The 19,563-nt window shown below is 69.9% G+C and overlaps 4 protein-coding genes across 5 annotated transcripts; 3 read left to right on the top strand and 1 right to left on the bottom strand.

The window, feature by feature from the left end:
* Positions 1 to 1,088: 1,088 nt before the first annotated feature.
* On the top strand, positions 1,089 to 7,178 carry LOC122152500 (NADH dehydrogenase [ubiquinone] iron-sulfur protein 2, mitochondrial-like). The gene is made up of 15 exons (XM_042784791.1): positions 1,089 to 1,147; positions 1,536 to 1,755; positions 1,962 to 2,068; positions 3,059 to 3,249; positions 3,902 to 4,022; positions 4,201 to 4,313; positions 4,409 to 4,483; positions 4,626 to 4,703; positions 4,937 to 5,022; positions 5,416 to 5,535; positions 5,682 to 5,811; positions 5,929 to 6,024; positions 6,251 to 6,334; positions 6,839 to 6,896; positions 6,997 to 7,178. Exons 1-15 carry the CDS (start codon positions 1,099 to 1,101, stop codon positions 7,032 to 7,034), a joined length of 1,566 nt encoding a protein of 521 aa, XP_042640725.1. The 5' UTR covers positions 1,089 to 1,098; the 3' UTR covers positions 7,035 to 7,178.
* A 430-nt stretch (positions 7,179 to 7,608) lies between these two features.
* Positions 7,609 to 9,249, top strand: LOC122152515 (high affinity immunoglobulin epsilon receptor subunit gamma-like). 2 transcript variants are annotated; one of them, XM_042784841.1, is made up of 5 exons: positions 7,609 to 7,708; positions 8,084 to 8,175; positions 8,389 to 8,430; positions 8,745 to 8,765; positions 9,057 to 9,249. In XM_042784841.1, the coding sequence occupies exons 1-5, from the start codon at positions 7,651 to 7,653 to the stop codon at positions 9,111 to 9,113; spliced, it is 270 nt and encodes an 89-aa protein (XP_042640775.1). In that variant the 5' UTR covers positions 7,609 to 7,650; the 3' UTR covers positions 9,114 to 9,249. The 2 variants fall into 2 exon arrangements, with proteins under 2 accessions (XP_042640775.1, XP_042640774.1); XM_042784840.1 differs by having other exon boundaries at positions 8,742 to 8,765.
* LOC116964881 (Fc receptor-like protein 3) lies at positions 9,145 to 15,058 on the bottom strand. The gene is made up of 11 exons (XM_042784843.1): positions 14,584 to 15,058; positions 13,647 to 13,667; positions 13,487 to 13,559; positions 13,311 to 13,393; positions 12,727 to 12,990; positions 12,347 to 12,631; positions 11,547 to 11,816; positions 10,988 to 11,440; positions 10,814 to 10,897; positions 10,254 to 10,275; positions 9,145 to 10,147 (listed from the first exon to the last, which is right to left on the bottom strand). Exons 1-11 carry the CDS (start codon positions 14,639 to 14,641, stop codon positions 9,145 to 9,147), a joined length of 2,616 nt encoding a protein of 871 aa, XP_042640777.1. The 5' UTR covers positions 14,642 to 15,058.
* A 946-nt stretch (positions 15,059 to 16,004) lies between these two features.
* On the top strand, positions 16,005 to 19,326 carry LOC122152547 (peroxisomal biogenesis factor 19-like). Its single transcript, XM_042785086.1, has 8 exons — positions 16,005 to 16,124; positions 17,268 to 17,359; positions 17,438 to 17,603; positions 18,175 to 18,260; positions 18,346 to 18,507; positions 18,579 to 18,755; positions 18,847 to 18,891; positions 18,970 to 19,326. The coding sequence occupies exons 1-8, from the start codon at positions 16,064 to 16,066 to the stop codon at positions 19,030 to 19,032; spliced, it is 852 nt and encodes a 283-aa protein (XP_042641020.1). The 5' UTR covers positions 16,005 to 16,063; the 3' UTR covers positions 19,033 to 19,326.
* The last annotated feature ends 237 nt before the right edge of the window (positions 19,327 to 19,563 follow it).

The following is a 19,563-nucleotide window of genomic DNA, read 5'->3' as shown; positions in this document are numbered from 1 at the left end:
CCAGCACCCAACCGTGCCCGGCGCAGTGCCGGCAGTGGGGTGCGGAGCCCACCGAGCCCACCGGCGGCTCACCGCGGTGCTGGCACCTGCCATGGCTGGCAGCCGGCACGGGCAGCGTCCGCCGGGCGCCAGCATCCGCCGGGGCCGGTCTCCCACGGGCCGCGGCATCCGCGGGCTCCGGCGTCCGGCGCAGCTGGTGTCCCCGGGAGCCGACATCTGCTTTGGCCGACATCCGCCACCTCCAGACCCACCACGGGCAGCATCCGCCACCTCCAGCACCTGCTGGCTCCAGTATGCCCAGCTCCAGTATGCCCAGCTCCAGTATGCACAGCTCCAGTATGCACAGCTCCAGTATGCCCAGCTCCAGTATGCACAGCTCCAGTATCCTGCAGCTCGAGCATCACCCAGGTCCAGCATCACCCAGCTCCAGTACGCCCCAGCTCCAGCATCCCCCAGCTTCACTATCCCCAGCTCCAGTATCTCTCGGTTCCACCACCCCCCAGCTCCGTCACCCCCCACAGGTCTGGGGTCTGGGCCATGGGGAGCACCCATGGGTGCTGGCAGGGGCTCCAGCATGGGAGGGCCCGTCCTGGCTCAGCCTCCCCCCCGGGGGCCAGATGCAGGCCCAGCAGGATGGCCCCGTGCCACAGCGGGGGGTGGGGGGGTGGCCAGCGGCCAACATCTGGACAGCATCACCGCGTGCGGTTGCCGTGAGTCATGCCGGGTCACGAACAGCTGTGACGTGGGGGTGGGGGCGGCTGCTGGCGTCACCAGGGACGGTGATGCAGAGTGGGGCCATGGGAGCCTGCGTGACCCCGGCGGGGGGGGACGAGGGACACGGGGGGTGCTGGCACAGCAAGATGGTCCCCGTGTTCCCTGCGAGGGGGGGCAAATTCAGCTGCCGGAGCCTGGGTACTCCCCGGGCGGGGAGCGGCTGGGGGGGCAGCTTGGCCGGGGTGGACACAGGACAATTTTGGTCACCCCGTACCCTGGCACCCACACGGCACCCTGGTACCTGTCACCCCCCAGGCACCCACATGAGGACACCGCGTGTGTCACGGGAGGGGACAGTCCCAGAGCAGGAAGGCCTGGGGACACATGTCCTTTGTTGCCATCACACTGGGTCACCCTGCTCCTCCTTCACCCAGTGCGTCCTGCTCCCCTCCGGGCAGCACCCTGTCCCCTCCGTCCCCGCCCTTGTCCTCATCCGTGTCCCCTCCACCCCCATCCCTGTCTCCATCCTTGTCCCCTCTGTCCCCACCCCAGTCCCCACCCCAGTCCCCTCCATCCCCATCCTTGTGCCCACCCCTGTCCCCTCTGTCCCCACCCCCGTCCCCACCCGTGTCCCCTCCATCCCCACCCCTGTCCCCTCCATCCCCACCCCTGTCCCCACCCCTGTCCCCTCCATCCCCACCCCCATCCCCACCCGTGTCCCCTCCACCCCCGTCCCCACGGGACCGCCCCGTCCCGCCGCCAGCCCCTGCCCGGCACAAAGATGGCGACCGCTCCATTCCCGGCTCTTTCCCTTCGTAAAGATGGCGGCGGAGCTGACCGCGCTCAATATGGCGGCGAGACGGGGGCTTCGCCTGCCCTCCCCAAGCATGGCGCCAGTCCCCGCCCCCCACCGCAGCGGCGCCTGCGCAGTGCCAAGGGCAAGATGGCGGCGCTGCGGGCGCTGGGGCGGCTGCGGGCACCTTCGGGGCTGCGGGCGGCGGCGGCGGCGGCGGCGGCATGGCCGGGAGCGGTCCCGGCCCGGTGAGAGCGGCGGGAGGCTCGGGGGGGGGGGGCCCGGCCCGGTGAGAGCGGCGGGAGGCTCGGGGGGGGGGGGCCGGGAGCGGTCCCGGCCCGGTGAGAGCGGCGGGAGGCTGGGGGGGGCGGGGCCCGGCCCGGTGAGAGCGGCGGGAGGCTCGGGGGGGCAGCGGGGCGCCGGCCTCCCCTGACGTCCCGGTCCCGTCCCGCAGGTCAGCCCGGCAGTGGCAGCCCGATGTGGAGTGGGCCCAGCATTTCGCCGGCGCCATCATGTACCCGAGCAAGGAGACGGAGAAGTGGGTGCCGCCACCCTGGAACGGTGAGGGCGGCGGGGGGGGCGCCCTTGGCGGGGGCTCCGGGAGAGCCTGGGGCACCGCGGGGGGTCCCTGAGGGTCTGGGGAGGCCCCGGAGCGGGGAGGGCCAGGCCCTGGGGGGTGTGAGGTGCCCGGAATGGGCACCGGAGGGGCGAGGGGTCCCTGAGGTGTTGGGAGCCATTGGGAGGGTGTGGGGTGCCCCGGCTGGTCTCTGGGGGGGTGTCAGGCACCCTTGGGGGTTGCTCCGTGGGTTCCAGAGCCAGCCTGGAGCTCGTTGGAGCCCCTGTGGGTGCTCGGGGTCCCGTGGAGGGCTGGGGGATGTCGGGTTGGGGGTTACGCAGGACCGGAGGGTTCCCGGTGTCAGTGTGGGGCTCGCTGGGTGTCTGCTGGGGCCCGGGGCTCAGGGAGGTACCGGCCCAGTCTGGGGGTCTCCCAGGTCCCTGGGTACCCAGGGGTGCTGCTTGGTGGGTGCTCGGGGCCGGACTGGGGCTCACTGGCTGCCTGGTGGGTGCCCACTGGGGACTCGGTGGGCGCTCGGGGGGTGTCTTGTTCTCTCGAGCATCGTGTGGGTGCCCGGCTCTGAGGGAGTGCAGGTGTACGGGGCAAGTCCCCCGGGAGCTTTCACCTCAGGCTGCTGCAAGGGGCTCCTGCCGGCTTTGAGCTCTGCACCCCTCGCTTCCCCGTGCTGGCTCTGCAAACCTCCCCGTGCCGGGTCTCTGCCGCAGCCCCCCAGCCCCAGGAAGCCGTCTGGCTCCCCACGCACTGGGAGGAGCGGGAAGCCCTTGGACTCATCGTAGGGCTCTGGCATTGGGCCGAGACGGGAGCTGGCGGCCAGGAAGCTGCGTTGCTGACGTCCAGCCAAGCGCTGAGCTTGGACGTCTGTCCAGTGTCCACTCTGTGTGTCCGTGCTGCTGGGAAAGGCTCGAGGCAGCGACACTTCTGGGGGGGTGGATGTTCTTCCCCGCCTAACTCTCCTCTCTCCTTCCCCTGAGCAGACAAGGACCCTCTGCCTCACAAGAATGTCTCGACTTTGACCATAAACTTTGGGCCCCAGCACCCAGCTGCCCACGGGGTCCTGCGGCTGGTCATGGAGCTCAGCGGGGAGACGGTGAAGAAGTGTGACCCCCACATTGGCCTCCTGCACCGAGGCACTGAGAAGCTCATCGAGTACAAGACGTATCTCCAGGTAAGGCACAACAGGCTCCCAGTGCTTCTCCATCCCGGGGGCTGGTGTCTGTCTGTGGGGAGAGCAAGGGGTGTCCCTTCGGGTGAGGAAGCTAGGAGGCGAGGGGCTGTTGGCATCCATCTGTCAGCAGCTGCCTCACCAGATACGTCAGCAGCCTTCTAGATGCGTTAGGAGGGGATTTATTTGCCTGTCAGGGTTTGCAGTGGTGTTTGTAAACAGACCCTGCTGATTTATTATTCCAACTGGGTTTAACCTTTCTGTTGGCAGCAGAAATGGAGCTTGAAATAGTCCAGGGCGGGGGGGGAGCACCGTGACAGCCATGCTCAGCTGCATGGCAGAGACGGTTCTCAGCTGGCGTGTGCTGAGCATGCAGCGCCTGCGAGCTGGAAAACTCTGGCAGAGGGATGTTGCCTGTTTTCCCGCACGCTGTATCCCGAGACAGGGCTGTTCCAGCCCGGGGCCGGAGCTTTTGGGCCGCCTGCGTGGCTGCTACGGTGCTCACAGCGCCCTGAGCTGGGAAGGCGCCGTGCCTGGGGGCTGCGTCCCAGCGCCCCCCGGCTGGGACGAGGCCTTTGGTGCTCCTGGCAGTGCCGGCCCTTCGCTGCCCGGCTCCGGGTGCCGGCAGCTGCCGCCGACGCGTTTCTTTCGGCAGGCGCTGCCGTATTTCGACCGCCTGGACTACGTCTCCATGATGTGCAACGAGCAGGCCTATTCCCTGGCTGTGGAGAAGCTGCTCAACATCCGCCCCCCCCTGCGGGCTCAGTGGATCCGAGGTGGGGGTGGCCCCATGCACCCCCGTACCGTTTCCACGGGGGCCCCAGCTCCCGTCCCGGAGGCAGGCGCTCCTGCCTGTCCTCCTGAGGGCTTGTAGCACTTGGCTTTCTGGGGGCTCAGCCCCTGTTCCCCCTCCCCAGTGGGGTGCTCACCCCCCTGTGCCCCCTCTGCCCCCAGTCCTCTTCGCAGAGATCACTCGGCTGCTCAACCACATCATGGCCGTGACCACGCACGCGCTGGACATTGGGGCCATGACCCCCTTCTTCTGGATGTTTGAGGAGAGGGAGAAGGTAAAGGGCAGCGCAGCTGTGCCGGGGGAGCGGATTTGGGGTTCGGTGCTGCCCCTCTGTGCCAGGATGCAGCGGGATCCCCTCTGTCCCTGCAGATGTTCGAGTTCTACGAGCGGGTCTCGGGGGCACGGATGCACGCTGCCTACATCCGCCCTGGCGGGGTGCACCAGGTAAGGGGGGCTGCGCCGTGCCCCGGCTCCCTGCAGAGCCCCTCCAGTCTGGCAGGGATGAGTGGGGTGTCCCTGCGTGGGCAATGGCCCCTCCAGTGCCACTGGCCACGCACGGGCTGACCTCCCCTCTCCTCCCACGCAGGACCTGCCCCTGGGGCTGATGGACGACATTTATGAGTTCGTGAAGAACTTCTCCATACGGGTAGACGAGGTGGAGGAGGTAAGGCAGGCCGGGAGCTGGGCTTCTGCTCGAAACCTGGGAGGGAGGGACAGTCCCCATTTCCCAGCACCCTGAGGGCTGGGATCTTGCGTGGCCTGTGCCCTGGGCTCAGCCAGCGCGGGGTTCTTCCTCCTGCGGCAGTGGTGACAAGGTGACGGGTCAGGAGAGAGGGTGCGCAGTCAGGAGGGGCAGCCGGTGCGGGGGACGGGTGACTAACACCTTGCTGCCCTCAGATGCTGACCAACAACCGCATCTGGAAGAACCGCACCGTCGACATCGGGGTGATAACGGCGGAGGAGGCTCTCAACTATGGGTTCAGGTGGGTTTGGGGGCTCCTGGGGATGCTCCGGAGGGGCTCAGCCTCCTGCCACTGCCCAGCTGTGTTGTGTCCCCCCCGCCAGAGGGATCAGTGGGAGTCCCTAGGGCCGATCGGAGCTGTCTTGGGGACCGGTGACACCCGGTGATGGTCAGGGCGGTGGCCACAGCACGGCAGGAGCTGTGACGCCGTGTCCTGTCTGGCTCTACCCACCCGATGTCCCCAGGGTGTCCTCCCATGCCTGCTGCTCAGGGCTGGGGGGTCTGTGCAGGGGGGGACACGTGGCCGCTTTCCCCCGTGTCGGGGTCCGCTTTGGGGTGTAGGGAGGGCCTGGAGCTGGCGCGGGGCTGGGACCCCCGCTTTGGGTGGGCTGCTCACCTGCCTCCCTCCGCCCAGCGGGGTGATGCTTCGGGGCTCGGGGATCCACTGGGATCTGCGCAAGACCCAGCCCTACGACGTCTATGACCAGGTGGAGTTCGACGTCCCCATCGGCTCCCGGGGCGACTGCTACGACAGGTACGTCACCCCCTGGCTCTGCCCGGGGCCGTGGGGGGTCTCGGCAGGGTCACGCCTCCTCCGTGGGCCTGCGCTGAGGCTGGGGCTTCCCCATGGGGCGCCCACCACCCGAGGGGCAGGTCCTGAGCGGCGCGGGGGTCCCACAGGTACCTGTGCCGCGTGGAGGAGATGCGACAGTCCCTCCGTATCATCCTCCAGTGCCTCAACAAGATGCCTGAGGGGGAGATCAAAGTAGACGATGCCAAAATCTCCCCTCCCAAGCGTGCAGAGATGAAGGTAAAGGCGGTTCCTTCCCCCGCCACACGTCGGGTGCTTGTGCTGAGGGTTTTGCTGGTGGGGTCTGTCGCGCTCGGCTGGGCCCGGCCTGGTGACGGTGCCCGCCTCTCCCCCCAGGCCTCCATGGAGTCCCTGATCCATCACTTCAAGCTCTACACGGAGGGCTACCAGGTGCCCCCCGGAGCCACCTACACGGCCATTGAGGCCCCCAAGGTGACACTTCTCAGGGCGTTACGGGGACAGTGACATGGTGAAGGGTGTGCTGGCTCTTGGGGACGTGGCAGTGCTCCTGTCCCCAGTGGGGTGGGCTGCTCTGCCCCCAGGACTGTGCTCTCGCACCAGGCTGGTGTCGGAGGGCTGGATGCTGCAGCTGGGAGACAGAGCCCCAGCCCCCTGACAGTGGCACGGCATCACCCACCCTGTCCCCGTGTCCTTGCAGGGCGAGTTCGGCATCTACCTTGTCTCGGACGGCAGCAGCCGCCCCTACCGCTGCAAGATCAAGGCGCCGGGATTCGCTCACCTGGTAGGAGCGGCACCGCCGCGGCGAGGGTGGGATTTGGGCTGGAGGGGACGAGCTTGCCTCCCCTCTCCCCTCGCTGGGCCTGCTCCAGCGTGGCCCCACCACGGTGGGCTGGGGCAGGGGTCCGTGGGCCACCGCCTGCGTGTCCCCTGGGGCCCCTCTGGGACTCGAACGCACCCCTCGTGCCTCTGCTGCTAGAGCTGGTTTCCTTCCTCTGCCGATAACTGACCACTTCCCTCCCTGCCAGGCTGTGCTGGTGGGGGCAGCACCCCCTCCCCTGCCTGCCCCAGCCCCGGGGGGAGCGGGCCCCCCCCTGACAGCGCAACACCAGCTCCGGAAGTGGTGAGCTGGGCCCTGCCCTGCTCGGCCGTCCCACCACTGTGCAAAGCCGGGGGGCAGAGCCGTCCCCCTCCTGCCTTGGCAGGCCTGGGGCCAGGGTGATGGGTGCCCGGGGGGTCTTCAGTGGGGGGCTGCAGGCTCATGAGGGTCCCTGTCGCTCTGCTTCAGGCCGGTCTGGATCGGATGTCACAGGGCCACATGCTGGCAGACGTCGTGGCCATCATCGGTACGTTCCCTCCTTGGGCCAGGGGCTCCTGCGGCTCTCGGCGGGGCTCCTTCCCCATGCCGGGGGGCTGGTCGTGCCCTGACCCCTCTCCCTCCCCCAGGCACGCAGGACATCGTCTTTGGGGAAGTGGATCGGTGAGGTGGCGGCCGCGCCGTGCCCATCTCCTGCTGTGTGTGCTGCTCCAGGCCGGGGGTTCCCCCGGTGCCCCTGCACCCTCTTCCTCAGCTGAGTCAAATAAAGACTAAACCGGGTCCTGCCTGTCCAGCCCTGCTTCGGCCGAAACCCACTGAAACCTCTCGTTCTTCCTCCCTTTCCCCACGTGAGACTTGTGGTCGAGAGCTTCCCCTTCCCGTGGTCACAGCCCTTCCTGGGCGGAGGATCTCGGGAGGGAGCCTGGAGGGATCCCTGGGCTTTCTCCTCCAGCACCTGCAGACCGCAGGCTTTCCCCGACAGCCTTCAGCCCGGGGGGCTGGTGGGTGCCCCTGCAGCCCCCCCCCGGGTGACCAAACCAGGGCCCGGGTGCCAGCAGGGCTGGGGCGGGCCTAGGGGACAGCTCACCCGGCCCTTGAGCAATGTCCCCACCGCCTTTTGCGGGAGGAGGGGACGGCTGCGCTGGCCGGTTCCTTTTTGGGGGGAGCGGGGGGGAAGTGAAGTGGGGGCGGTGCGAGGCAGGGGGGAGGAAGGCAGCGGTGGCTCTGCGGTCGCTGACTCCAGCGCAACAGCCCCAAGCTGCCGGACCCTGCTCGGCGCGGCGATGGGCACCTGCCTGCTGCTCGCTGCCGCCCTGCTGCTGCTGCGGACCCCGGCGGCAGGTGGGGCCGGGGGGGTCCCGCGGGGACGGGGAGCGGCGGGGTGGGCGCACGGCTGTTGGGTTGGCTCCTTGAACGGCGTCCTCGTCCTTCGGGGCGAGCCGGGATCCGGTGAAGCCTCCCCACGGCCACCCCCGGGGTGCTTGTGGCGCAGAGGGGCGCCCCAGCGTGAGTCCCGGTGGGTCTGGGGCTCTGCGACGCCGTTGGAGGGGGCGTCGGTGCCGCCTGCGCCCCCCCGGGACCCTCCGCTGGCGCAGAGCGGGGCCGCGCTCGGAGGCGGCGGAGCCGAGCTCTCGGCGACCAGGTCGGGTGCAGGACGTGCCCCAGGGCGATGCTGACCCGGGGACTCCCCTCTGCCCCCCTCTCCGTCCTCCCCAGAAGCCTTGATGGAGCCGGAGCTCTGCTACATCCTGGACGCCATCCTCTTCCTCTACGGCATCGTCCTCACTGTCCTCTATTGCCGCCTCAAGGTGAGCACCAGGATCTGGCCCGCAGCCCCCCTGTCCCCAGCTCGGGGACCCAGCTAAAATCCCAGTGGGCCCCATTTTTGGGGGGTCATGACACCCCCTGGCATGCCATAGCGGGTGCCTCAGGGCTTCCCTGCCCATGCAGGGCTTTTTCCTCCTCTTATTTCTTTTTTTATTTTTTTTTGGCTTTTGGGCAAACCCCTCGTCCCCCTGCAGTTCCTGACCCACCGAGCGCTGCCCAAGGGAGCCGGCACGGAGGTAATGGCGCTGTCAGCAAAGGGCAGCTGGGACTGGGGAGCTTTGGGGCTGGGGTCCCGTGGGGGGGGCCTGCCCCCCCCAACCCCGCCCCAGACAGTGCCCATCACAGCCAGTGCTGCAGCTGTGGAAGGGGAAGTGAAGGGGAATTGGGGAGGTCAGGGGGGCTCTGGTGGTCCCAGACTGGGGGAAAGAAACCTGGGAAACTTCCCCAGGGAGTGAGGGGAGAGGTGCAGGGGTGGGGGGCAGGTGTGTCCATGTCTGCCCCCCCTGCCCTGACCCTCCCCAGCTCTTTCTATTTCTCTTTCCTGGAGCAGAAAGAAGAAGCCATCTACACTGTAAGTCAGCCTGGGGGTGATGCGTCCCGGGGGGGGGCCCTGTCCTGGGGGGGCCCTGCTGATGGCTGCTGTCCCTGAAGGGGTTCCCCCCGCTGCATGTGCTGTAACTTGGGGGGTGCCCTGTCCCCCTTCCTCCCCCCAGCCTCGGGAGCACCCACCCTGGGTGCAGCCCCCCCCCCCCAGCCCCCTGGGGCCCGTGTTGGGTGGGAAGTCTGTGCAGTGGGGTGACAGTCTGGAGGGGGAGTGGCGGGGGGGGACACAGGCACCCCGTAACCCCCTCCCTCCACACAGGGCCTCAGCAGCGAAGGCCAGGAGCTGTACGAAACCCTCCAGACCAAACACTCCTGACCCCGTCCTGCCGCCACACCGCAGCCGCCCCTCATCCCCCCCTCTGTCCCCAGCAGCTGAGGGGACCCCCCCTACCCCCCTCAGCCCCCCCCTCCTGGGACTGTGATGGAGAAATGAAGCTTTTTCCTCCTGGAAAGGGCTGGGTTTGGCCCTGAACTGCCTCCCGCTGTGCCCGGACCCCCTGAGCCTGCGGAGTGCTGAAGCTGCCCTGGACTGGGGGGTGCTGCCCCCCGCTTCTGATGCGCACCCCCCCCTGCCTCGTAAAGCAGCAGCATGTGCAAACGGGGTAGGAGGGTTTCTGTAAGGACGGGGGGAGAGCTGGGAATGGGGACGCTGGCACCGACTGCCAGCAGGGCTGGGCACCCGACAGGGACAGTGCCACGGTCTGCTGGGGACAGGGACCCCCCGGGGACCCCCCAGGGACAGTGCCACCGTCTGATGAGGATGGGGCCAGGGACACCGTGGGGCTGGGGACAGTGGCACTGGCTCCTGGTCGCTGCTGGCACGCGTTTCTGGGTGGAGGAGGTACTCCCGGGGAGGAAAACCACCATTTCTTCCTGTTTAACCAAAAAACCTGTATTTTGAGGCTAATACCGTGGAAACAGCTCCTCCATCCCCCCCAGGAGCGGGGAGCAAGGGGAGAGGGAATGGGGAGTGCTGGACACCCTGTGCAGTGGCATCCCCAGCGTCCCGCGGATGTCACGGGACGTTCTCGTAGATGTCGCTCGGCAGCCGCAGCCGCGCGTGGGGACCCGGCAGCACCGCGTAGGTGACGGGTGACTCCGGGGGGGGGGCGGAGCGGGGGGACCGGGACGGGGAACTTCCTGAAAGAGAAACCCATTCGGGGACCCGTGCTGGCGGCGGTGACACGCGTGGGCGGCGTGTCCCATCCCCCCCCCCCCCCCCCCCCCTTACCTCCGCCCAGTTCGGCGACTGTGACTTGTGCGTACAGCACCTCCCCGTCCCCCGGCGCCCCGGGGGGGGCTGTGGGCTCCGGCCAGCGACCCTCAGGCTCCGGGGAGGCAGTGGGGTCCCTGTGGGGACAAGGGGACGCCTGGGGCAGGGGCAGATGGGGGAGAGGGGGAGCTGCTCTCCCAGCCCCCGGGAAAGGGGCGTCTGGCCAGACCCTCCCCTGCTCACCTGACCCGGCTCTTCCTGGCGGCTGCAAAGCAAAGGGGGGGGGAGGGTGAGCGGTGAGGGACCCCCGGCACCCCGAGACAAGGGCCCCAGAGCTCAGCCCTGCACACCCAGGAGGGAGGGGGGGACCCTGGGACTCAGAGCTGGTGGTACCAGGGATTCGGATGAGTGTTGTCTGGGGGTGCCAGACCCCAGATGAGACAGGGGAGATGTGGGCTGCAAGCAGGGAGACGCCCCCGAGGCACCCCAGGACCCCCTGGACCTCAAGCCAAGGACCACGGGGCTCAGCCCAGCTTGGCCAGGAAGGAGAGGAGACACCACCCCCCAGGACCTCTAGACCTCCGGGACCCCCAACCTATCCCTTCCAGGGACTCAGACCCACGCACCCAGATGAGATGGGGGGACATGGGCCGCAAGCAGGGGGTTCCCCCAGGACCTCCCAGGACCCCAAGCCACAGGCACCGCGGGCCCAGCCCTGGCCAGGATGGGAGATGTGGGGTGCGCTCTGTGGATGGTGTGGGGGGCTTTCACCCCACCCAGGACCACCAGTGTGGGTGACCCACCCGTGTGGTGCCGGCGCTGGAGGTGCCAGGCCATGGCAGCGGCGAGCAGGAGCAGGAGGGACACGCTGAGCCCCGTGGCGATGGCTGGGGACAGAGTGGGGACGAGCCCGGGTCAGCCCCAAGGCTGGGGGGCCAGGGGACCCCGGGGGGGGGGTGAATGATCACGGCCCCCACCTGTGCTCTGCTGCCTCAATCCCCATTTCGGCTGCGTCACCGAGAGGGCCAGCGCCGGGCTGCACGCCCGGAAGGTGCGGTGGGTGCCGAGGCGGTTGGTGGCCAGGCAGTGGTAGGTCCCGGCGTGCGCCGGATCCACGGTCCCCAGGGACAGGACGGGCCCCCAGCTCAGCTCCTGCCCGTCCCGCAGCCACGTGAAGGTCACCGGCGCGGTGCCCGCCTGCACCGAGCAGCTCAGGTTGAGGCTCTCGCCCGCCGGCACCGAGCAGCTCAGGTTGAGGCTCTCGCCCGCCGGCACTGAGCAGCTCGGGTTGAAGCTCTCGCCCGCCTGCACCAAGCAGCTCAGGTTGAGGCTCTCGCCCGCCTGCACCCAGCAGCCTGGGTTGAGGCTCTCGCCCGCCGGCACCGATGGCTCCATCCTCTCCATCGCGATGGCGACACCGGCCACTGGCACTGCCAGGCGGAGAGGGGGTCAGGCCGGTGGCAGCGGCCGTCCCCTGGCACGGGACGAGGTGATGCTGTGGGTGGGGGGCAGCTGAAGCCAGAGGGCCCTGCTCACCCAGCACGCTGACCCACAGCGGCGGGCTGTCCGCCCCGGTGTCGCCGTTGGTGGCCCTGCAGTGGTAGCGGCCGCCGTCCCGCTGCCGCACGGCGCGGAGCTCGTAGCGGGGGCCGGTGGCCAGCGGCACGGCCGAGCCCTGCCGGTGCCAGGAGAAGGAGAGGGGCCCCGTCCCCGCAGCCACCGAGCAGCCCAGCACCAGGCGGTCGCCCTCCGCCACCTCCCCCTCAGGGGGCTGCACCACCAAGGACACCCCCGAAACTGGGACCCCTGCGAGGAGGAGACAGGGAGGGACAGGGGACCCAGGGAGGGGTGGGGGGGACCCAGAGAGGGATGGAGGAGACCCCTGGGAGAGATGTGGAGACCTGGGGAGGGATGGAAGGAGCTGGGGAGGGATGGAGGGACCCAGGGAGAGATGGGGGGGACCAGGTGGGGATGGAGGGACTCAGAGATGGATGGAGGGACACTGGGAGGGCTGTGGGGACCTGGGGAGGGACGGAGGGACCCCAGGGAGGGATGGAAGGATCTGGTGAGGTACAAAGGAACATGTGGAGGGATGGAAGGACCTGGGAAGAGATGGGGGGACGTGGAGAGAGATGGGGGGACCTGGGGAGGGATTAGGGGACCTAGGGAGTCATGCAGAAACACAGGTAGGCATGGGAGGGATCTGGGGAGGGATGGAGGGATCCCAGGGAAGGATGGAGGGACATGGGGAGGGATGTGGGGTGCCAAGGAGGAACCCGGGGACCTGGGGAGGGCTGCAGGGCCCCGGCACATCCCCATCCCTCCTGCACACTCACTGTGCACAGTGATGGTGACCGGGGTGCTGTGTTTCTGCACGCTGGTCATCTCCGTCCGCACCTCGCAGGAGTAGTTCCCCGAATGGGACAGCTCCACGGCCGGCAGCAGGAGCTGGGGGGAGTCCTGGGGGCCCCCCACCACCACCTTGTCCTGGTAGAAGACGTGCTGGAGGCGGGTGAGGGGCCGCAGGGGGCTGAGGCGGCTGAGGCAGCCCAGGGTGAGGGGCGCTCCCTCGGGGGGCTCGGCCGGGCCCTCCAGGCGCAGCACTGGCACCGAGAAGAGCTCTGGGAAGGATCCAGGCAGGGGGACGGTGACCCCGAGCCCACTGAGGAGGGGGGGCTGCACCCCGCTGGGTGGGTGTTGGGGAGTGGGCGCTCACCTTCCACCACCACCGGCACCAGCACCGACCTACGCCACTGCGCTATGATGTGGCGCACGGTGGCCTCGCAGTGGTAGCGCCCGCTGTGGTGCAGCTGCAGGGTGGGCAGGCGCAGCTCGGTCCCCTGGGACGGCCTCCCCAGCAGCTTCCACTCGCGGTAAAACAACACCTGGGTGATTCCCTTGTCCTTCCAGCCCCGGCAGCGCAGCCGCAATGTGTCCCCCTCCAGCAGCGTCTGCGCTGGCACCTGCAGCACCAGCCAGTCTGCAAGAGAGGGCACAGGGATGCAGCTGGTGGGCTCTTGTTGCACGGGGACGCGCCGGTGTGCACGGGGACGCGCTGGTGTGCACGGGGATGCAGCCGCTGTGCGCAGGGGATGGACCTGTCGTGCACAGGGATGCCCCCAACACGCACGGGGATGTGCTGGTGTGCGCAGGGATGCCCCCGGCGACACACAGAAGATGCAGCCAGTGTGTGCATGGACACACCTGTGTGCACGGGGATGGGCTCCCAGCACACAAGGGGAGAAGGGCTGTGAAACAGAGCCCACCCAGAGCCCCGGGGGCACCCATCCTGCCCCTCACCTTCTGAGAAGGTCAGGGTGATGGGGGGGCTGAGGCTGGCGCCGGGGCTGCGGCACCGGTAGATGATGCTCTCGGCACGGCTCCTGGAGATGCGGATGTGGTCGGGCCCTGCCTGGTACCAGAGCTGCTCGTTGATGTACCAGTCAGTGGGGCCGGGCGAGCTGGACCCCACGCACCTCAGCGTCACCTCCTCCTCCGTGAACACCGTCATCCAGGGGGGGGTTAGAATGAGCTGGCTGGGCTGGGCACCTGCGGGGTGACAGGGGACACCAGCCTGCCAGGGTGACCGACAGGGTCTGGGGACAGTGGGGTTGGGGGCCGGCAGCAAGGACTCACCAGCGAGGCCGAGGGCTTGGGCTGGAAAGGATAAAGGGAGACGGGCTGGGTGGGGGCTGTCCCCAAGCTGCCCCCACGGAGACACCAGCACCCATGGGAAAGGACGGGGGGACGGTTCCCAGGGCAGCTGGGAGAGCCCCGGGGACACGGCTGCGTCAGAGCCACCCACGCACCGCACCTGGGCAGCACGGCCACCCCGGGCTGGTGCCGGGCTCGGGGACGCTGCCACCACCCCCCTGGGCTGGCGCAGGGCTTGGGGACACTGCCACCACCCCCCGGGATGGAACAAGGCTTGGGGATGCTGCTACCACCACCCCAGACTGGCGCAGGGCTCGGGGACACTGCCACCACCCCCCCGGGATGGAACAGGGCTCGGGGACACTGCCACCACCCCCCTGGGCTGGCGCAGGGTTTGGGGACACCTCTGCCGGCCCCATGGCACCCATCCCCATGGATGGGTGGTTCCCCACAGAACATGGCCCTGTTCCCACAGTCCCATCCCCATAGCACCTGTCCCCACAGCCCCATCTGCATGGTGCTTGTCCCCACATCTCCAACCCCACATCTCCATCCCCACGTCCCCATCGTTGCCATGTCCCCAACCCCACAGCCCTGTCCCCATGTCTCCACCCCCACAGCCACCCCAGCTACATGGTGCCAGTCCCCACATCTCCATCCCTGTGATGCCTGTGCCCCCATCTCTGTCCCCTCCTCCCTGTCACCCCATCCCGAGCCCCACGGCCCCAGGCACACCAGAGGTACAACCCCACGTGCTGGCTCTGCTGGTGTTTGGGACCTGGGGGGACCCCGCAGCCACCCAGCAGTCCCTCAGAGCCACCACGCTCTGCCTCAGCCCAAAGCGCCGGGGGGTCCGGGCGCCCATCCCTGTGGCGTCGGGCCCCGTGCCCAGCCCTGTGACCCGTGCCCAGGCACTCACCCCAGAGGAGCAGTGCCGCGCTCCTGGCCATCCCCGGCACTGGTGGGGCCCTTTGCATAGCAGCTATTTGAGGAAAGGGGAAGGAAGCGACTTCCGCGTCCCCAGGGCTTCGCCCCGGCCCGGGGAGCACACATGACTGGCAGCACGTCGGGGACGTGCTCGGTCACCAGCGAGGGATGAGGATGGGTCTGGAGGAACTGCTGGTCCCTTCGTCTGGGGGGGACCCTCTGCGCACCAGGACCCTCCAAGGATGTGGGGCCTGAGGGGTCCCAAGGGTGTCCTGCACCCATGAGGAGCTGGGACCCCAAGGGGCTGGGACCCCACGGGGCTGGGACGCTGAGGGCTGGGACCCCAAGTGACTGGGACCCCAAGAGCTGGGACCCCAAGAGCTGGGACCCCACGGGGCTGGGACCCCAAGAGCTGGGAACCCAAGAACTGGGACCCCAAGAGCTGGGACCCCACAGGGCTGGGACCCCAAGAGCTGGGACCCCAAGAGCTGGGACCCCACGGGGCTGGGACCCCACGGGGCTGGGACGCTGAGAGCTGGGACCCCAGGGGGCTGGAATGCTGAGGGCTGGGGCCCCAAGTGACTACTGGGGCCCCAAGGGGCTGGAACGCTGAGGGATGGGACCCTGAGAGCTGGGACGCTGAGGGCTGGGATGCCGAGAGCTGGGGTCTTGGCAGCTGGGACCCCAAGGGCTGGGACCCCACGGGGCTGGGACCCCACGGGGCTGGGACCCCATGAGCTGGGACCCCAAGAACTGGGACCCCATGAGCTGGGACCCCAAGAACTGGGACCCCACAGGGCTGGGACCCCAAGAGCTGGGACCCCAAGAGCTGGGACCCCACGGGGCTGGAACCCCAAGAGCTGGGACCCCAAGAACTGGGACCCCACGGGGCTGGAACCCCAAGAGCTGGGACTCCACGAACTGGGACCCCAAGAGCTGGGACCCCAGGGGGCTGGGACGCTGAGAGCTGGGACCCCACGGGGCTGGGACCCCAAGAACTGGGACCCCAAGAGCTGGGACCCCAGGGGGCTGGGACCCCAAGAGCTGGGACCCCAAGAGCTGGGACCCCAGGGGGCTGGGACCCCAAGAATTGGGACCCCACGAACTGGGACCCCACGGGGCTGGGACCCCAAGAGCTGGGACCCCAAGAACTGGGACCCCAAGAGCTGGGACCCCAGCGCCCAGGACCCCGCGGGCCGCCCCCGCCTGCGCTGTCCCGGCCCGGGGGGGGCGGCCCCGCCCCGCCCCGCCCCGCCCCGCCCCGCCCCGCCCCGCCCCGCCCCGCCCCGCCCCGCCCCGCCCCGCCCCGCCCCGCCCCGCCCCGCCCCGCCCCTTGCACTGTGGCGCCGCCTGGCGGGCGCAGGGCGGAGCTGCGCCGCGAGGGGCGGGGCTCGCAGAGGCGGCGTGCCCGGGCGGGGGGGCGTGGCGCGGCGGTCCCGCCCCCTCCGCGGCGGAGGCGGAGCGGCGCGAAGATGGCGGCGGAGCCGGGCCCGGGCCCGGGCCCAGACCCAGAGCTGGAGGAGCTGCTCGACAGTGAGGGGGGGTGCGGGGGGTGCGGGGGGTGCGGGGGCTCACCGGGGCCGGAATGGGGCTGGGGGGGCAGTGGGGTTTGGGGGGGTCACTGGGGTGCAGCGGGGCTGGGAGGTCATTGGGGTCGGAATGGGGCTGGGGGGGCATTGGGGTTTGGGGGGGTCACTGGGGTGCGGCGGGGCTGGGGGGTCACTGGGGTGCGGTGGGGCTGGGGGTGTCATTGGGGTGCAGTGGGGTTGGGCGGTTATTGGGGGTGCAGTGGGGCTGGGGGTTACTGGGGTGCAGTGGGGCTGGGGGTTATTGGGGTGCAGGGGGGCTGGGGGTGTCATTGGGGTGCAGTGGGGTTGGGGGTTACTGGGGTGCAGTGGGGCTGGGGGTTATTGGGGTGCAGTGGGGCTGGGGGTTACTGGGGTGCAGGGGGGTTGGGAGGTTATTGGGGTGCAGTGGGGCTGGGGGTTACTGGGGTGCAGTGGGGCTGGGGGTTATTGGGTTGCAGTGGGGCTGGGGGTTACTGGGGTGCAGTGGGGCTGGGGGCTATTGGGGTGCAGTGGGGCTGGGGGTTACTGGGGTGCAGGGGGGTTGGGGGTTACTGGGGTGCAGTGGGGTTGGGAGGTTATTGGGGGTGCAGTGGGGCTGGGGGTTACTGGGGTGCAGTGGGGCTGGGGGTTATTGGGGTGCAGGGGGGTTGGGAGGTTACTGGGGTGCAGTGGGGCTGGGGGTTACTGGGGTGCAGTGGGGCTGGGGGTTATTGGGGTGCAGTGGGGCTGGGGGTTACTGGGGTGCAGGGGGGCTGGGGGCTATTGGGGTGCAGTGGGGCTGGGGGTTACTGGGGTGCAGGGGGGCTGGGGGTTATTGGGGTGCAGTGGGGCTGGGGGTTACTGGGGTGCAGGGGGGTTGGGGGTTACTGGGGTGCAGGGGGGCTGGGGGTTACTGGGGTGCAGGGGGGCTGGGGGTTACTGGGGTGCAGTTATTGGGGCACAGCGGGGTGGGGGGTGTCGGGGCTGGGCGGGCGCTGGGAGGGCCGCGGGGGGAGCCGGCCTGTGCCGCGGGGCGGGGTTCCTTATGGGGTGCAGGGACCTACCTCGGGGGTGTGTCCCTGGGCCAGGGGTGCCCGGGGGTCCCCGCTCAGCCTGGCCCCCTTCCCAGGTGCCCTGGACGACTTCGAGAAGGCCCGGCCCGCCGCCCCCCCGCCGCCGGCCCCCGCCGGGGCGCAGCCCTCGCCCAGCGCCGCCGCCAAGGTGCGACGCCGCCGGGACGCGCCGGCCGCCCTCGCCCCGGCCCGCGGGGGGGGGGGCTGACCGTGCCCCTCTCCCCAGGCCTCCCTCTTCGCCTCGCAGGAGAGGTTTTTCCAGGAGCTGTTTGAGGGGGAGCTGGCCTCGCAGGCGGCGGCCGAGTTCGAGCAGGCCATGCAGGAGCTGGCCCGGGAGGAGCCGCACTTGGTGGAGCAGTTCCAGAAGCTGTCGGAGGCGGCGGGCAGAGTGGGTGAGCGGGGGGCCCGGCACGCTGCGGTCCTGCCGGCCGCAGCCCCTCGCCGGGCCTAAACGGCACGGCCATCCCCCAGCGCTGGCTGGGTCGCACAAGCCCCTCGTTGGGGAGTGGGGTCCCCAGGACCCTGACACTTGCCTGAGTGGGGTGCTGTGGGGTGCGGGGTGTCGTCCCGAGTGCCGCGGGCTCCCCGAGCCTCCCTGATGTCAGCCAGCACTGCAGCGGAGCGGGAGGAGGAGAAGGTTTGGGGGCTTCTGGGGGACACCCCGGTCCCGCAAGCCCCTCATTTGGGACTGGGGTCCCCAAGACAAGACCCTGACCCTGGCCTGAGCGGGGTGCTGTGGGGTGCAGCGGGGTACCTGTGTGCCACGGGCTCCCCGAGCCTCGCCAGCCGGCACCGTGGTGGAGCGGGACAAGGTTTTGGGGCTGTTGGGGGACACCCCGGTCCCGCAAGCCCCCCGTTTGGGAGCGGGGCCCCCCAGACAAGACCCCAGCCCTTGCCTGAGCGGGGTGCCGCGGGGTGCCCGGCGTCTCCCCGTCCCCGACCGGCGTCCCCTGGTCCCCGCAGGCAGCGATGCGGCGTCGCAGCAGGAGTTCACCTCCTGCCTGAAAGAGACGCTGAGCGGCCTGGCCAGGAACGCCACCGACCTGCAGGTACGGCCGCCTGCCCCCCGGCCAAGCGGGGTGCCCCCCGGGGGTCCCCCCGCATCCTGGGGGGTGGCTGACGGTGTCCCCGCAGAGCTCCTCGGCCTCGGAGGAGGAGCTGGCGAAGGCGCTGGAGGGGCTGGGGCTGGAGGAGAGCGACGGCGAGGGCAGCGTCCTGCCTGTCATGCGGAGCATCATGCAGAGCCTGCTCTCCAAGGATGTGCTGTACCCCTCGCTGAAGGAGATCACCGAGAAGGTGGGGGGCCCGCCGGGGGGGCGGGGCAGGTGCGGGGGTCCCGGCGTGACCCCCCGCCGCCCCCTTGGCAGTACCCGGAGTGGCTGCAGCGGCACGGCGGGGCGCTGCCGGCCGAGCAGTACGAGCGGTACCGGGCGCAGCTCGGCGTGATGGGCCGCATCTGCCGGCAGCTGGAGGGCGAGCGCCCGGGCGAGGGCGAGGAGGAGCGGCGGGCGCGCTTCGAGACCCTCCTCGACCTCATGCAGCAGGTCAGATGTGCCCCCCCCAGCCCTCCCCAGGACACCCGTAACCCCCCAGCGCCCGCTGCCACCCTGACCCCCCGCTCCCCCCACTCTCCAGCTGCAGGATCTGGGGCACCCGCCCAAGGAGCTGGCTGGGGAGTCGGTGAGTGTCTCCGGGGTCCCTCTGGGAGGGCGGGGGGGCTCTGCCTGGTGTCCCCCCCCGACTCACGCCACCCTGCAGCCCCCCGGCTTCAACCTGGACCTGCCGGGGGCGGCAGGTGCTGAGCAGTGCCGACTGATGTAACGGCGAGGCCAGGGCCCCCCCGCCCCGGGGCTGCGCTGCCGAGGACGGCCCCCTCGCCTCGTTACCCGCTAATTAAGACTCCGCCGAGGAGGAGGACGAGGAGGACGAGGAGGAGGCGGCCGAGAGGAGCCGGAGCCGCGGCCGCCCAGGAGCTGGATGCGGCAGCAGCGGCGCTGCCGTCCGGCGCTGGAGCGGGGGGCTGGTGTGAGGGGGGGGCGGCGCAGGACCCCCCCCCCCGGCCCTGGGGACGTGCGTGTCCCCACCGTGTCCCTAATAAAGATGTTGGCAACTGCACGGGCTCCCTGGGGGAAACTGAGGCAGGGGTGCTCGGCAGCGCCCTGATGAGATGGGAGGGACGGGGGGCGACGCTACAGTGATGGGGGGGGGGGCGTCCCGGGGCACCCCAAAGAATGCAGCTGGGGAGGGGGCGTGGGAGACCCTACAGTGACACTGGGGGTTCACAGCGTGACCCTGTGGCGCCCCGAGGGGGGTGACCCTACAGGAACATGGGGGGGGGGGCACAGGGTGGCC

The sequence above is a fragment of the Tyto alba genome, unplaced genomic scaffold, assembly GCF_018691265.1.
Source record: "Tyto alba isolate M040663 unplaced genomic scaffold, T.alba_DEE_v4.0 Super-Scaffold_8, whole genome shotgun sequence".
NCBI lineage: Eukaryota > Metazoa > Chordata > Aves > Strigiformes > Tytonidae > Tyto > Tyto alba.
This window is presented reverse-complemented; position numbering and strand designations above follow the sequence as displayed.

Excerpts from the sequence above, each read along its gene's own strand:
- LOC122152547 (XM_042785086.1), top strand. The coding sequence starts at position 16,064 with ATGGCGGCGGAGCCGGGCCCGGGCCCGGGCCCAGACCCAGAGCTGGAG. Across the intron at positions 18,756-18,846 it reads TCCTCGACCTCATGCAGCAG|CTGCAGGATCTGGGGCACCC; the intron begins GTCAGATGTGCC and ends CCCACTCTCCAG. Across the intron at positions 18,892-18,969 it reads AGGAGCTGGCTGGGGAGTCG|CCCCCCGGCTTCAACCTGGA; the intron begins GTGAGTGTCTCC and ends GCCACCCTGCAG.
- LOC122152500 (XM_042784791.1), top strand. The coding sequence starts at position 1,099 with ATGTCCTTTGTTGCCATCACACTGGGTCACCCTGCTCCTCCTTCACCC. Across the intron at positions 4,484-4,625 it reads GCCCTGGCGGGGTGCACCAG|GACCTGCCCCTGGGGCTGAT; the intron begins GTAAGGGGGGCT and ends CCTCCCACGCAG. Across the intron at positions 5,812-5,928 it reads CCAAGCGTGCAGAGATGAAG|GCCTCCATGGAGTCCCTGAT; the intron begins GTAAAGGCGGTT and ends CTCTCCCCCCAG.
- LOC122152515 (XM_042784840.1), top strand. The coding sequence starts at position 7,651 with ATGGGCACCTGCCTGCTGCTCGCTGCCGCCCTGCTGCTGCTGCGGACC. Across the intron at positions 7,709-8,083 it reads GCTGCGGACCCCGGCGGCAG|AAGCCTTGATGGAGCCGGAG; the intron begins GTGGGGCCGGGG and ends CGTCCTCCCCAG. Across the intron at positions 8,431-8,741 it reads CCAAGGGAGCCGGCACGGAG|CAGAAAGAAGAAGCCATCTA; the intron begins GTAATGGCGCTG and ends TCTTTCCTGGAG.
- LOC116964881 (XM_042784843.1), bottom strand. The coding sequence starts at position 14,641 with ATGCAAAGGGCCCCACCAGTGCCGGGGATGGCCAGGAGCGCGGCACTG. Across the intron at positions 13,560-13,646 it reads CCAAGCCCTCGGCCTCGCTG|GTGCCCAGCCCAGCCAGCTC; the intron begins GTGAGTCCTTGC and ends GTCACCCCGCAG. Across the intron at positions 10,898-10,987 it reads ATTGAGGCAGCAGAGCACAG|CCATCGCCACGGGGCTCAGC; the intron begins GTGGGGGCCGTG and ends CTCTGTCCCCAG.